This window comes from Cebus imitator, unplaced genomic scaffold (genome assembly GCF_001604975.1).
Source record: "Cebus imitator isolate Cc_AM_T3 unplaced genomic scaffold, Cebus_imitator-1.0 Scaffold71, whole genome shotgun sequence".
NCBI lineage: Eukaryota > Metazoa > Chordata > Mammalia > Primates > Cebidae > Cebus > Cebus imitator.
The window spans coordinates 4534782-4549542 of NW_016107386.1; the positions used below are offsets into that span (position 1 = coordinate 4534782).

At 54.8% G+C, this 14761-nt stretch overlaps 1 protein-coding gene and 1 long non-coding RNA gene across 2 annotated transcripts; both read right to left on the reverse strand.

Annotated features, from left to right (window-relative positions):
• Window positions 1–4490: 4490 nt before the first annotated feature.
• NKX2-3 (NK2 homeobox 3) lies at window positions 4491–9837 on the reverse strand. Its single transcript, XM_017531297.2, has 2 exons — window positions 7558–9837; window positions 4491–6054 (listed from the first exon to the last, which is right to left on the reverse strand). The coding sequence occupies exons 1-2, from the start codon at window positions 7913–7915 to the stop codon at window positions 5321–5323; spliced, it is 1092 nt and encodes a 363-aa protein (XP_017386786.1). The 5' UTR covers window positions 7916–9837; the 3' UTR covers window positions 4491–5320.
• A 2786-nt stretch (window positions 9838–12623) lies between these two features.
• On the reverse strand, window positions 12624–14124 carry LOC119471731. The gene is made up of 2 exons (XR_005200801.1): window positions 13869–14124; window positions 12624–13090 (listed from the first exon to the last, which is right to left on the reverse strand). It is a non-coding gene; the product is annotated as an uncharacterized LOC119471731 (long non-coding RNA).
• Between the last annotated feature and the right edge of the window lie 637 nt (window positions 14125–14761).

Genomic DNA, 14761 nt, shown 5'->3' on the forward strand with positions numbered 1-14761 from the left:
AGCAGCTGCCGGCCCCTGGCGCCCCGCCCCGCCTCGCCTCGCGGCACCTGCGCTACCCCCCGGCGTTTCGAAGGATCCTTCCCTCTCGCGCGGGGCCAGACTGCGGCTGAGCACTGAACTCTTCAGGCGCGGACAAATCAGTCCTTCCAGGGCTCGGGCCCCTGGAGTTGGGAGAAGGCGCCCGGGAAGTCCCCACTGGCGTACTGAACCAGAAAGCGAGGGACTCGACTGCTGCGACTGGAGCCTCGGACCTCCCGGTCTCCCGCACGCGTGCGTCTCCAGGGAAGCGCCCGCCCACCCGGCCCCACCCTGGCAGAGGCGCGGCCCGGAGTCACTCCAGCGGCGCCTGCGGACCGGGGAGAAGCCCTGTGGAGAAGTGTCGGGTTTCCCCTCCTTACCCTTTCCTCCCTGCAGTGTTGGGCTAGAGAGGACGCGTGCCTCCTCCTGGATAGGTCCTTTCACCTTCCCTTTCTGTCAAATGTCCCAGCTGCGCGAAGTCGAAGCCCTGCAGACCCCCCAGGCGCCACCTGTCCGGGTTTGTCCGCAAAGGCTCTGCAGGATCTCGGTGGAGACGCGCCCCGCGGAGCTGGGGTTTTTGGTCCTCCTAGTGCCTACCTGCTTCCCACTCCCCCACCCGTCTCCACCTCCTCACGCCGGGGACCTGGGAATGCCTCAAGGGCAGAATGAAGTCCTAGTCAACTTCCTAGAACGTCGAGGCAGTGCCTGATCATCTCATTTAACTTTCAAAGCCAAAATGATTGATACATGAATGCTCACGATATAAACATTCACTGAGTTGTATACTTAACTACTTGCATATTTTACTGTAGGCAAAAAACAAACCAAAACACACACACACACACACACACACACACACACACACACACACACAGAGAGAGAGCGAGAGAGAGAGAGAGAGACAGAGAGACAGAGAGAGAGAGAGAGAGAGGTGCTACAAGCATACCCATTTTATAGAGGAAGAAACGGATTCAGGTTACTTCTAACTTACTCGAGGTCTCCACTGCTGGTTGTGGTGGTGCTGAGATAGAATGGATACAGTCTGACTTCAGAGTTCATCTCTTGACTCCTCAAGGTCAGGCTTGGGAAAAAAGTTCTAGCCACCTAAAACCTATCCTGCTTCTTCCACCCACCCACCCTGAGCTTAGTGGGTGGGGAGGGGTTACACACTCATCCAAGGGAACCAAGGAGGGTTGAGCCTGAAGTGACCTCTGAAATCACATGGTTCACCCTTCTCTCCACCATAGATCTCAAAAACCAGAGCCCAGAAGAACAACTTACTTGGTCTGTTCCAAGTCTCATGGGTCATTAGAAGGCCTGTGTGGATTTTGATTCCTTCTGGCTCAAAGGACAATTTAATGAAGGAGCAGTTTGTCCTGTAAGGGGGGACTTTTCCCATGGAGAGGAAGCCCAAGGAAGGGGTAGCGCATTGGTCAAGGGCTTTCAATCTCCGATGGCCTCGGCCCTGGAACCCCAGCAGTGAGCAGCAGGGAAATCCTCCAGTGAAACGATGGGAGCTATTTATACCTGGAGACTGCAGGCTCCGGAGCAGGGTAGGGAGTGGCTTTAAGTATCTAAAGACAAGCAAACTTGCAAAAGCCAATCCACAGAACCAGTTCTGTTTCCTTTATGAGGATCACAAGCCACTTTTCCAGAACAAGAGGGAATGCAGAGTGAAGGAAGACCAACATAGGGCAAGAGGAAGCCCAGCAAGGAAAATGGAGGTGTGGTGTGGGGAGCACTGAGAGGCCAAGGCCCAGGAGTATAGGGGACTGGATTGGAGACAAAGTAGTTGCTTACTCAGGAAACCCCCAATGGAGCAAGGGCAGCTACTCCGAGAGCTACGATGCTGAAATCCCACCTGGGGAGTGACCTCTCACAGGGTGCTGGTCCAGGTCTTGCTCACCTTTCATTCTCTAAACCTAGTGAATGTAGGGGAAGTCGAATTGGGTCCCAGATATGGGTCCTGGGTTTCTTACACATCCTAGTTTTCCCCAGTCCCCAAACTTTGTGTCCTGGGGTTCAGGTCTTCACCAAGTTCTGAGCCCCTATCCTAGGTATTGAGCTGTAGGGTGAGGTGCAATATTGTGGGGAAGGATGTCCTGAGGCAGCATCATGGGGTACAGAAGAGGGGGGACCTTCTGCTGGGTTGGGGATGAGTTGCCAATGTCCGGCTACTAGGCCCAGGGAAGCCAATATTCCAGTTCCACATTTCCCTCAAAGCCAGCAGCCCAGGCCACAGCTCAACAGCATCAGGGCAATTCATGCGGCTCCGGAGAGCCAGGGAAGAGGCGTTGAAGGAGACCCAAGGGCATCCCGCAGCCTCCTACCGTGGTACCTGTCCCAAAGGGAAAAGATGCCAACCTGGCCCTCCACAACCTCCTGGGGAGGGAGAGAGACAAATAAATCTTTGCATGACACCATGTTATGATATTGGAAAGTACCTAAGACTCTGGTGGCACAAATGTGAGAGTGATTACCTCTACTTGGGTGGTTCAGGAAAGAAGCTTGGCCTTGAAGGAGAGGCAAGAGTTCACCAGAAAAATGGGGGTGGAAGGGAATTCCAGCTGGACAGGAGGGCCTGTGCAGAGGCAGGGAGGCTGAGATAGCAAAGCACTGTTGGAATGACTTCCTTCTTGTCATTCAGGTATTGACTTAAATGTAATCTCAACAGGCTTTCCCCATCGCCTACTTCAAAGGACCTCCACTCCCAGCGTTTGGTTCTATTTCCTTTTTAGATTTCATCTACTGTTTTTGCATTGTTTGTTGTCTCCCCCTCCCTTCACCCACACCTGCACACCTGAAAATAAAATCCACCAGTCTAGGGACACTTTCTTTTTCATAGTTCCCGTCAGCAGTGCAAGTGAATACATAGTAGGTTCTCAGTATATCTGACTGAATGGATGGATGGTTGGATGGATGAATGAATGAATGAATGAATGAAAGTCTGCAGCTGCAGGCTGTGAGAAGCAAGTGAGGAACCAAAAATTCCCTCTCCAGCCCTTTGCCTAAGCAATCCATGGGAAGGTAACGGCTCCAGAATAGAGAGCGCTGTAGGGAGGAGGATTGGGGCGTCACCGTGGCGGGAGGCTGTGTCTCAGCTTGGGGGGCGGCGTGAAAGAGGAGGGACCCGGCCTCGAGGGGCTGCGGGACAGCAGTCAGGCGCACTGGCTCACGCTGGGCTCCGGGGTCTTTCTACCGCCTGAGAGGCGAGGGGAGGGGAGAGAAGGTCTTCGCCCACCAGCGCCGCTTCTCCAGCCTCCCGCTAGGCCCTTTCGGAAGTGTCCAAGTCGCATCCTGGGCGGTCAGAGGGCTTCGGAGGGCTCCCTTGCCTGCCTGCCTTCCTCCCTCTCTTCCTTCCCTCGTTTTTCTTTCTCCTCCTTGCGTCTCTCCAGCTCCCCAGCCGGGCGGCCCCGCCGCAGCCTAGTAGCCTCACCCCCTCCTGTAAGGGTGAAATTGCTAAACTTGTAGCAATAATGACCCAGCATTCAGGCCGCCGACTCCCGCTGAACGTTTCAGCGCCCCGGCCGACCAGGCCTAATCAGTGCTCCCCTCCCTGCTGCCCGCCCAGCCCCCGTTCCCCTGTCCGCCCCCTCCCCCAGCGCACAAAAAGTGGGGAACAAAACCCCGGCGCATTTCTCCGTCCCTCTGTATGAGCAGACTGCTGCACAAAGCCCCCGCTCTGAGAAGCAATGGGGAGCTCGGGGGGGACGTCAATCCGACGCGCTGGGGTTTTTGTTCGCGCAGGGGACCTCGCCTTCCTACCACACCTTTTGTTCGGGACTCCAATAAAAAGCCATTCTTTCCGCACCTTCCCGGCCCGGAGCCGCCTTTCAGCGAGGCCCGGCCCCACAATGGCGCGGCGCTCTGAGGCCTCCCCATTCACCCGCCTTGGCACGCTCACAATCGGCCGTGTGGCAGCACAGGCCTCGCACAGGCATTCTCCGCAAGTGACAAGGAGCCACATAAAGCCGCGGCAACCGGGGGAGAAGGGAGGGCGGCCGAGGGGGAGAGCTCGGCCGCGGCGGGGCGCAGCGCAGCGTCTCCGGGAGCGCTGGGAGCCCCGGCTGCAGTCAGGGAAGGAGCAGCCTTCGCGCCGCCAATAACTGGGCCTGGGGGCGAGGCTTCCTTTTTCCTCGCGACCCTCGAGGTGGGGCAGAGTCCAAGACTTGACTGAACGCAGGTCTATACAGCTAGTCCAAGCATCTGGGTAAAATTTGGGGGGACTGCAAAGTCCGGGACTTCAAATGGCCCTGAGCCTTCGAACTGTCCAGCCCGCAGGAGTAAACAGAAATTAATGAACAAAGCCACGAAGAGACCAGACTTGCAGCCTGGGGCCTCGCTCATGGGAGACCAGGCCTGCGATCTTCCAAGGAAGATGGCTTTCCCCCTCGCACCTTTTCCTCCCCTTCCCGCCCTATCTAAAGGATTCTTCTCCACTCTTTGGGGCTAAGCAAATTCTGTAGCCGGCCAACGGTATGAAAATATTGCACCTTGTTTATTGACTCCTGTAGTGTGTGGCAGCGGGTGTGTACACGGCGTGTGGTTATAGTTATATAGATAGATAATATGTGCTGAATATAGAATACGAAACAGAAAGGAAACCCGGTAACACCTCCGGTGGGCCACCAGGTCCTGTTATTTGTTCAGCCTCCCCGCCCCAACTTTTGATCTCAGTTGGCTGGTTTTCCTCGAAGAGTCCTGAGTCCCCCGACAATCCGACAATCCGGAGATCTGGACCGAGGTATCTGCTGCGGAGGGGAGGCAGCTGGGAAATGAAATCGACTGTGCTATGGCGCTCCAGGCCCGCAAAGGTGGCAGACGATAGGTAGGGCCTGAGATTTCTCAAGCCACGACCCCTATTTTCTCTCCTTCATGCTTTTAATTTGTTCTGTCCTTGGGCTCCCCGACAACGCTTCGCCAAGTCCGCAGAAAGGCCGAGGGAGAGAAGCCCTTCTTGCTTTGGAAGAGCCAAACGCGGCCAGGGTTCTAGCCTCCTGCACTCCCCTCGCTGCCAAGATCGGGGCCATCGTCCTCCCCGGCGCCCAGCCCGCGTTTCTGCCTCAGAGACAGTCCTGGCGAATAGACCCGGGCATCCTCCTCACCCCTGAGCCCCCTTCCGTAGGCCTCGAGTGAGCTGCAATCCGAAGCCCTGAGGAGCTAGAAGTATATGTTTTTTTTTTTTGTTTTTTTTTGTTTTTTTTTAACGAGGGGACCTGACCCTTAGGTCCGGCCCTTCTCGCGCTTCAGTCCCGCGGCGCCAGGCTGCGCTGGGGTGCCTGTCGCGTGACCCGCCCAGTCCCTACCAGGCCCGGATGCCCTGCAAGGTGCCCTGAGCGCACGCGGCCCCGGCTGCAGCACCCTGGTGCAAAGGCTGTGCGCCACCGCCGCCGCCGAAGCCTCCTAGATTGCTCACATTCACAAAGGGGCCGCCTCCGGCTGCGCTGCAGGCGGGCTGCATGGCAGTGGTCGCCGCGGAGGTCCCGCTGCCACTGCCGCCGCCCGCCGGGTACGCACAGCCATAGCTGCCGCTGTAGGCCGCGGCGGCCGCGGCGGCAGCAGCTGCGGCTGCGGCGGCCGCAGCGGAGTTCCCGTAGCCGTAGGCGGGGAAGCTGTTGTAGGAGTAGGCGCTCGCGCCCACGCTGTAGGGTGCGCCATAGGCCTGCGCGCTCGGCGTGACACACGGCTTGCCGTCCCGCACCAGCACCGGGACCGCCACGCGGCGGGGCGGCGGCGGGGCCGGGTGTGCGCCCAGCTCCAGAGACTTGTCCTGCCGCTGTCTCTTGCACTTGTACCTGCGATTCTGGAACCAGATTTTCACCTGCGTGGACGTGAGCTTCAGGCTGCTGGCGAGGTGCTCGCGCTCGGGCGCCGACAGGTACCGCTGCTGCTTGAACCTGCGTTCCAGCTCGAAGACCTGGGCTTGCGAGAAGAGGACCCGAGGCTTCCGGCGGCTGCGTGGCTTCGGCCTTTCGCTCTCCTCCGCCGCCTTGCAGTCTCCGGCCGCCTCTAAAGGCTTCTTCAGCTGGCAGCTTTCTGCAGAAGAAGCAAACAACAGCGTACTTAACTGTTCCCGGCCGCACCGCGGCTCCTGTCCCGGAGAACCGCGGCCCCTTTTGGTGGCTGCGCAGAGCGTGCAGTAGTAAATGCCTGGACTTTTTGGAACGTTTGTGGCTCCTGGCGCTGTGGGACCCTGCGACAGCCCCAGTACCCAAAGAACGCCCTCAGCCGGCGGAGGCGCGTTTCGTGGGGAGGGGTACTTAGTGCGTGTTTATTTGGATCTTGAGCATCTGCAAGAGAAGAGATTACTCTGTATTAAATGTGCGGCTCGACGTGCTAATGACTATTTTCAGGATGAAGGTTTGAAGACTGCATTACTACAGTATTTGCAAACTCGTTTGCCTTCTATTCCACAAGGATAGCTGAAGGTGTGAGTCGAGTTGGTGTAAGTGGGGCGGTGTACATAGACTGCGTGAAAATCTGTTCCTAGTGTAATGCTTGTGCATGGCCCAGGGACGTGTGTGTGTGTGTGTGTGTGCCTTATGAAAGACTACATGCAAGTGTGATGACAATGTCTGTGTGCCCTTTGAAAATGAAGTTTGATTGACTAGTTATAGACAGTTTCATGCCGATTTTAGGCCCTGGAAACTGTGAGAGCATAGGCCTTGGCCTCTGCCACATTAAATCGCCTCTTGGGGAAAGACTGTGATTCTGTCCTCTCAAATACACTTCCTTGGGGACTTTATTCGATTATCCTATCTCCCTATCAATTCACTTCTCGTCGGATGTGAGCAGCCAGGATCTCGGACTAAGTTCGGCGCGTTTTCTATTCCGCCCGCAGCCTGAGACACAAAGCACAACGTTACGGATTTTCAAAAACAGCTGGCGCCTTAGGGGTGTGAGAGCCATGGCCCCTTGGAATAGGCAATGTTCCCACGCACTCTCTGACCGCCTCCTCTCTTTCTACCCGGTACCATGGGTTTAGGGAAGCTGAGTTCCAAGCCGAGAAGGGAGGAAACCACCCAGCTGGCCTCCACCAAAGTTCCTGCGCCCTGCGGATGCGAGACACACAGGCTGCTTGGGCTGTCTTTTCGGAGATGAAGGGGTGGCTGCCGTGGGCAGAACTCATCTCACCCTAGAGGGAAAGTGAAAAACGTCCAGGCTCCTGCCCTTTTTTTGGGGAAGAGTCTTTTGGCGGGGGCGGGGGGGGGGAAGAGCAAAAACACTACCAGTTATGAGGACCCAGGCGCTGAGCCTGTGTAGCCTCTCAGCATCAGAGCAGCAGTAACCACCTCCCCTTCCCTTATTTCCCCCTTTGGTGGAGAGTAGTTGTCAGGGTCACCTCATCCTTGTCTCTCCGCCCCGGGTCCCTTGCAGGTACCTGCGCTTTGTGGAGCTGTCGGTGACCAGGGCGGAGGCATGTCCCCAGCCAAAGGGTAAAGGGGTGGGCAGCAGCGCTGGCAAGGTTAGTGGGCTGTTTGCGGGCACTCTGCCATTGCTCCAGGTGTGCGGGTGCTTTTCTTTTCCCCCTCTACTCACTTTGGCTCCGGTCCCTCACGACCTCGGGCTCCTCTTCATGTTCCTTGGGCCCGCTGCACGAGTCTCGCAGGACCGTGTGGACATAGCCCTGGGTACACAGCCCTGAATCCCCGTGGCCGTCGGCTGCAGCTAGTGAGTTCAAATAGGACAATTTCTCGCCCTCTTCCTCCTCGTCCTCCTCCCCTCCGTCAGAAAATTGCGTCCCCTCAGCTGCGGCCAGCATGCAGGGCGCTGAGTGGAAATGGTGCTCCAAGTCCGCCTGCAAGTGCGCACCATGGAAGTGCTGCTGCTGCTGCTCCAGATTCAAAATGTCTTTGACTGAGAAAGGGGTGGAGGTGACCGGGCTTGGTAACATCATCAGGGCCACTTAATTGTCCAGTCCAAATAATAAATCCCGGCGGGGGCGGGGAGGCAGCGCGGCGGCTCCAGCTCTCCTCTTGGACTCCGCCGCTGCTGCTGAGTCGGGCTTTTGACAGACGCGGTCCCACTCCAGTCTAAATCGCCTCCATTGGCCGGGACCTGGGGGTCTGGGTTTTGTTACAGCCACTGCAGGGACTGGGGCCCGGGCTGCGAAGCCTCTGTCCGGGAGCCTTGCGTCATGCCGGGGGCGGGGCCGGCGCCCCAGACTCCCTCCCCATTGGTTCCGGCTCAAGGGGCTACGCCCCCTGCTCTCACCAAATGGGTTGTTGCGGCTCTACCAGAAATTTGCAAGGACTAGTATAGAGTCCTGAAGTCCGAGACGCTGCGGGCCAAGGCTGCACGGATCCGGTTCCTGAACCACTGATTCCCGCGTGGCTGCACCTGTCCGATTTAGGCCAGTTCTGGGAGGCTTGCTGTCCATGAACCAACGCCAGGGAAGGGTGCCCCAGGAGTGTGTTTTTTTCAGCTGCTGCGCGGGGCACGAAAACTTCCTGGCGGGTAAATACCGGGCGCTGGATCCACGAGGAGACGGAGCGTTTTCTCTATTTACGGGTGGGCGACACGTCCGTTTCCACCTTGTTGACCTTGCTCAAGCTTTCTGTCCGCTTGGAACATCTTTCTTACCCGTATCCTCCACGAGTGGAAAGCTGTTCTCCAAGGAAGAGCTCCTAGATCGGCTAGCCGGAAGTCCCCTCCCTTCAGCCTCTGAACCTGCAGCTCGTGTTAGCAAAGGACACGCGTGTCACTTATCACTTCCCACTTAATTCTATAGCTGTACGTGCCTGCCTGGTTGCCCCAGTTAGACTGTAAGCTCCATGAGGGCAGGGTCTCGGGGTTGATTTTGCCCTTGTATCTCTGGCAGCAACCGCACAGAGCAGTATGTAAAAGGAAGACAGAGTTGTGACTAAACTTTGGTATTCGACAGCTCTTGCTTGGCCTCGTCAGTGTGTGTATCTTGGGCATTTCTAAGTCTCAGTTTCCTTGTCGATAGAACGAAAGCAATAATACCTTTTTCAGGGTTGTTGCTAGGGTTGAATGAGGCAAAACGGCCTCACGCGTGTTAAGCTCTCAGTACGTGTGAGCTACTGCTTTTCCGTATGGGAGGTCAAGCAGTGTTTGTTGACTGCATTGGTGGTGCGTGGCTGGAGTGTGGAACACACTGAGTGGCTTCATACGGTTTTGAGAGCAGGAACTGTCCTCACAAGGGAGGGGACCCAGCCTTGGCGGCCTTCTTTTCCGCCTATTGAAATCAGGAGCCTGAGTCTAGGCCTTGACTCTCCGACAGGCTTTTAAAATTTCTCTACCTATACGCCTTCTGGCACCTTCATGAGGCCCTGGTTGTTTTCTGGGGAAATCTATGCCGTCCCCATAGATTCTGGAAACTCTGCGCTGGTAGGGACCATCTTCTTCCTGTGCAATAGGCATTCGCTCGCTGCTACCAGCCTAGCCCAGTGAGGAGCAGCGGGTGCCGCTTTGAGGGCCGTAGAAAGACCTGTGTGCAGCGCTGGCCTTGAAAACGTAGGGACCGGTTCCAGCTCAACCTTGGCTCTCCTTATCCGGCCCCAGCTGCTCCAAGCATTTTTTGGCAGTCAGGATGAGGGAGCTGGAAGAGAGCCGTCTCAGCTGGAAGGGGCGGGTGAAAGGTGCAGGGAGGGTGGACATTGCCTCCGAGCGGCGTAAGACACCGGCTGGGAGTGGGTACGAGGGTGAAGCGCTGCCACGCGGGGCCACAACGGCGACAGGAGTGGGTGCCCAAGGCTGAAGGGAGAAAGAACAGCCTGTCAGGAGGGGGGAGAGGCGGGACTCTTCAGAAGGGAGCGGAAATGTTGTGGAGAGGCAGCCCCTAGGTCCTCCGGGCAAGCTGGGATGCCGCGCGGGCCACGTGCGCCCCGGAGTACTTAGGGTGGCCCACAGGCGGTGGGGAGAGACCCTCTGTGGGCAGGGTCTTGCGCCGGAACAGCCATTCCTCAGCCACAGGGGCGCCCGGTGTCTTTCTGCTTTAAATCCTGCAAGTATTGACGCCCCAGGGGGAGGCCGGTGTCTGCAAACCAGGCGGTGAGTCTGCAGAGGGAGGAACGTGCCTGGTTTTGCAGTGGATCCCGAGCGCTCAGGCGCAAAGGTTCCGAGGTGGGGGCAGAGGGGTGCAAGGCACTGCGGGGCGGGGTGGCGGACCTTGAGTGTGAGTGCACTACGGTGGCAGCTGAGCACACAGGCAGGAAGCTGAGCTCCAGCCCCACTTCCCCACTCTACCTCTGAGGCAAAACCGTCTCTAGGAAATATTTCTGCTCTCTTCTAGTCCCGTTTTCCTCTCCTCTTGGGTGATTTCATGATTCTGGAAAAAGAAAAGGACAAAGGCTATCGAAACAATCTCTCTCCCCCCACTTTCCAACCGAAGCCTGCCTGCATTTCTCCTTGATACATTCCCTTGCTTCTCAGCCTTGCTTCTCTCCTCGGCCTTACCTAAATCTAGCCCCAACAATCTAGGTCTTAGAACTGCGATCGGGACAAAGCGCCCCTCCAGCGCCTGATGGTCGATACACGCCCACAGGCGCGCTGCACCCGCCGGAGCCTGCCAGGGCCCCTCTATCAGCTCACGCAGAGGGCCGTCTCCTTCCCACTAGCAGGCCCACGTAAGCCTCTCTACCCAAAATTCCACCTCGGCAGCCCCGGGCTAGGTACCTTACACCAGGCCTAAGGGGTTGTCTCTTGAGGACCCTGGGCAGGTAGGCCACCAGCGCCTGTGAGGACTCCCAGCGTGGGGAACCCAGGAAAAGGGGTCTAGCGGGTGGCATCTAGGCCTTATCGCCCCTTCCTTTCCCCATTTCCAGCCCAGCGCAGGGCTGATCCAGCGTGCGGAAAACCTCTATCCGCTACCGCATCCCTAAGGTTGATCTGAGTTTTATGCCCAGAGCAGGGTTTTGGGTTGTCTCGGACTGCCCTCTCAGTGTTGTTCAGGCTTCCGTTAGTTGCTCTGGTTCCTCAGTGGCCGAGCTTCCCCACAGGGATTCCCCCAAAGCCAATCCCCATCTAGGTGGCCTCCTTTTCGCTCGCAGGAAGCTGGTACTCGCGACGGCCGCGGGCCTGAAAGGAGGAGAACTCGAGCGGTAGTAGTACAGCAGCAGTCGCTCCGCAGGAGTCACTTATCGGAGGGTGGGATCTGGTTCCAACGCCTATCCAGTTACGATCGCCTTCTGGGGCATTTGCATTCTCTTGTCTGAAAAGGAGATCTTTGAAATCCTCGAGCTGTGCTCTACTAATAATAGGTTTTCGTTCCAGGCAGTTTAGCTAATTACTATCAGGTAAAGTAAGTGTGGTTGCATCCATGGAAGTGTTTGATTTTATTTTAATCGAGTGTATCTACCTTCCTACTCTTTCATCACCTCATACGTTTATACAAGCTCTCTCTCCCACCCTATGATTAAAGATCATCAGTAAATGGTGGCAAATTCCGTGAAGGGGAAGTGCTGTATAGATGCATAAACGTTTGTATCTTTTTTTTTTTTTTTTAAGAAAAACCACATGCTAGCCATTACAATAAATGCATTATCAAATGAAAAATGTGACAATTTTTTGAAAGCTATAAAGTGTTCTCATAACTGTTATTGTCTGCACAAACATTGCTTAATTAATGTACCTATAAATATAGGCAGATAATGGATAATTTTAGTTATAAATGCCACGGCTTATCCTGTTGTCTCTCAACTATTCAAATAGTCATTTAATGCCACAAACAGGTTGAAAGTTATCGTGGTTTCTAATAAAAATGTGACAATGTAACACTACAATCAGAAGTGATTTTTCTATTAAAGCATGAAAAATTATCTTTGTAATGATGAACTCAGATAGCCAAAACGTTTCAGGTGAATCTTTTAATCGTTTTTTAATTGTTTTCCTCGAAGTTTCATTTTCAATGACAACTTTTGAGAGAGAAAAAGAGAGAAGCAGAGAGCCACAAAATGGGTTTTTGTTAATTTGTTGGTGGTAGTGGTGGTGGTGGTTGTTGGGTGTGTGTGTGTTTGTGCACTCACGCGCGTGTGTGCCTTGCTTTGGTTTTTAGTTAAGGAATGTTAGAAAGCTATCCAATTTTTTTTTTTTAAAGCAATTCAGAAGCAATAGCATTTTAATTGCGAGACGGGTGAATACACTTTGGGCTTTTAAAGAAATGTCAACTGGGTTGGCGAGTCCTAGAAGGCATTAAACTGGTCTAATTTCTTGAGAGTTTTTTTCTTGTTGAAGGAATTTCATAACAGAGATTTTGAAATGCTGTTTTAAGTATTTACTTTGTTTTGTATGTGTTTGTAGGAATGCCACATTTTCCTAGATTTTATTTGGAATTGAGTTTTTTTAATTAGTACTTCTCTTTCCTGGGACAAAATTTGTCCAAAATCAGTATTTTGTGTAGTTCTTTGTAAATTACAGGCCCTTGCTGAGAATGTGACTTTTGATTTCTCAGGGAGATAATTTTACAGCTGTCTTTGTGGATCTGCCCCCTCCAAAAATTTTAAAGATAAAAATGTAAATTACACTTTCTTTAACAAAACCAATAATGTCAATAAAACAGTAATGTCGAAAACACTGTATCTTTGTTGGATGAAATCAATTCAAAATTTTTTCAAATAAAAACACAGGAAAAATAAAAGGATGCCTGTATATAGACATTTATTTGCACAATTTGCATGTGCTATTTGGGCGTGCAGTGAGCAGTTTTAACTTGAGGATTAAATTGGAATTCTGAATGCATTCCTTAACTTTTTTTTATTGTTGCTAGCTTGCGTTTAGCTTTCTGTAGCGAAATTTCAATGTATATAACCCCTTTAAAATGTAATTTGACTTCAGAAGAGTGACTGCAGTCTTGGGCAAATTAACTCATTTGAACCAGAGCTCCTGCTCGCTCCGTGCGGATTGCTGAGCAGTAAGTAGAGGGGAAAGAAAGAGAGAAACGTGGTTTCGTGTTCAAGAAGCAAGAGAGATTCTTTGTGTCTCTTCCAGCGCTATCTACTCGAAACTGTCTGCTTTCAACCGAACACCCGCTCAGGATTTCGGCCTCCAAGGACGTAGAAAGCTTCCTCCAAATTTCCTGGGGGTCATGTTGGCACAAATACCTTCAAACCGTCTGGGAACAAAAAAGACCTTTTTCACTTGGAAAGAAATGTTTACTGCAGTCTTTTCTAAGTAACATGTTTAAGTAACGTCTCATCCGGCCCTCACCGCGTCGAGCCTGGAGGTCTGGGTCTTTGGTCGGCATTCGGGGAGCGATCCCCAAGGTTCATGGAGACCTTCCCTGCGTCAGCGGATGGCCGGGTCTGCGGGCCTAACCCCTTATTGCCCTTGGTCCTGAAGTTGCAGGGACCCCCAGCCATCAGCACTGCCCAGGCGGAGTCCCGGCTCGGCTTGCCTGACCCCACGGTTATGTGGGGGTTTGCTGGGGCCGTAGGCTGCTGGCCTTGCTCAGAATCAGCCAGGGAACCGTAGCGAGGGCCGAGGTACCAAGCCGCGGTGCGTCAGGACGCACGCCACAGGGGTCAGGAGTGGCACGCCCTAGGAGCCAGGTCCAGGCTCTGGACCTCGCAGCCTCGCCTGGGTGTCAGGTCGGAGGTCCCTGGTTTGGTGGCTCCAGGTTGCAGGACTGTAAGGGCTTCAGCCCTTATTGTGCCCTGCCCGCCTCTGGCGCTGCGTCTCCAAGCCCGTGCACTTAGGGCCTGGCAGTGCTGGTCTTTTTCCTGGGCATCTCTCCATCCTCCCGCCAAGGGCCCGGGGCCCTAGCGAAGAGGGCTAGGGAGACTCTCTTGGCCTGCACAAGCTGGGCCTTGATCCTAGAACATGCCTCTAGGTTCTCCAACTTCCCTCCACCTCCCTGCGCTCCTGCCAACCGGGGGCAAGGACCTTCTTACCTCTTGATGCTAGCCGTATCCAGAGACCGCGCAAAGCCTCTGAGTCGGGGACCCTAGAGCGGCTCGTGGTCCTCCCCTACAGTCCTCCTCCTCTCCCTCCTGCCAGTATTTTTCCCCTCGTGGCCCCTTCCTCTTTCACAATCCCATTTTACTCTGCCACCCATTTTCCCCTCTACCCTCCCCCCCACTTCCTTTCTTGGTCACCTCCTCCCCCATCTCCTCAGCTTCCTTTCTCACTGTCTCCACTCCTCCCCACCCATTTCCCTCCTACCCATTTTCTCACTCTTCCCTCGTCTTGTTTCATTCCCCCTTTCCCTCCCTTCTTAAACCCTCCATCCTGATGCTCTCAGTTTTTTGATCGTGACTCCTGCAGATGTTTGATGTGAAGGAAATCAGGGCAGCACAGGAGGGCTGCAGGAGGTGGGGTGAGACTAACTGAACAAGACCCCACTCCTGAGCCCCACACTCTTTCCCCCATCCCACCCCTGTATTTCTGACTCTCAGGGGCTGCTCAGGAAAATGCCCATGCACCCCCGGGGCTGGTGAAAGGGAAGCTACTCTGTCCCCTGCTCCAACTGGTAAGACCTCTCCCATCTCCCAGGCCGTCACTCCCTCATAGCCTCAGGAGTGTGCCCTAGCTGGCCTGTGGGGCTCCAGGTGGCAGGCTTGGCCGCCCTCCCCGTGGAAATCCCCACTCCAAGCAGATCACGAGGAGCCTCCGTTTCCTGCTATTGTGGCAGTCTGAAGAGAACCGGAGCAGAGCTGGAGGTGACTGTGAGGCCTGGGCTCCAGGCATCCCCTGAGAGCAGATGGGGCCTCCCAGACCAGGAATGCCCCACCATCACTACACCACACAGGTGAGAGCAAACTGACCTGCCCTTCTTTCCCAACAA

What these genes read in the sequence shown, in the direction of transcription:
- NKX2-3 (XM_017531297.2), bottom strand. Translation starts at nt 7,915, where the DNA reads ATGATGTTACCAAGCCCGGTCACCTCCACCCCTTTCTCAGTCAAAGAC. An exon ending in CGTGAGGGACCGGAGCCAAA is followed by an intron (nt 6,055 to 7,557) that starts GTGAGTAGAGGG and finishes CTTCTTCTGCAG; the next exon opens with AAAGCTGCCAGCTGAAGAAG.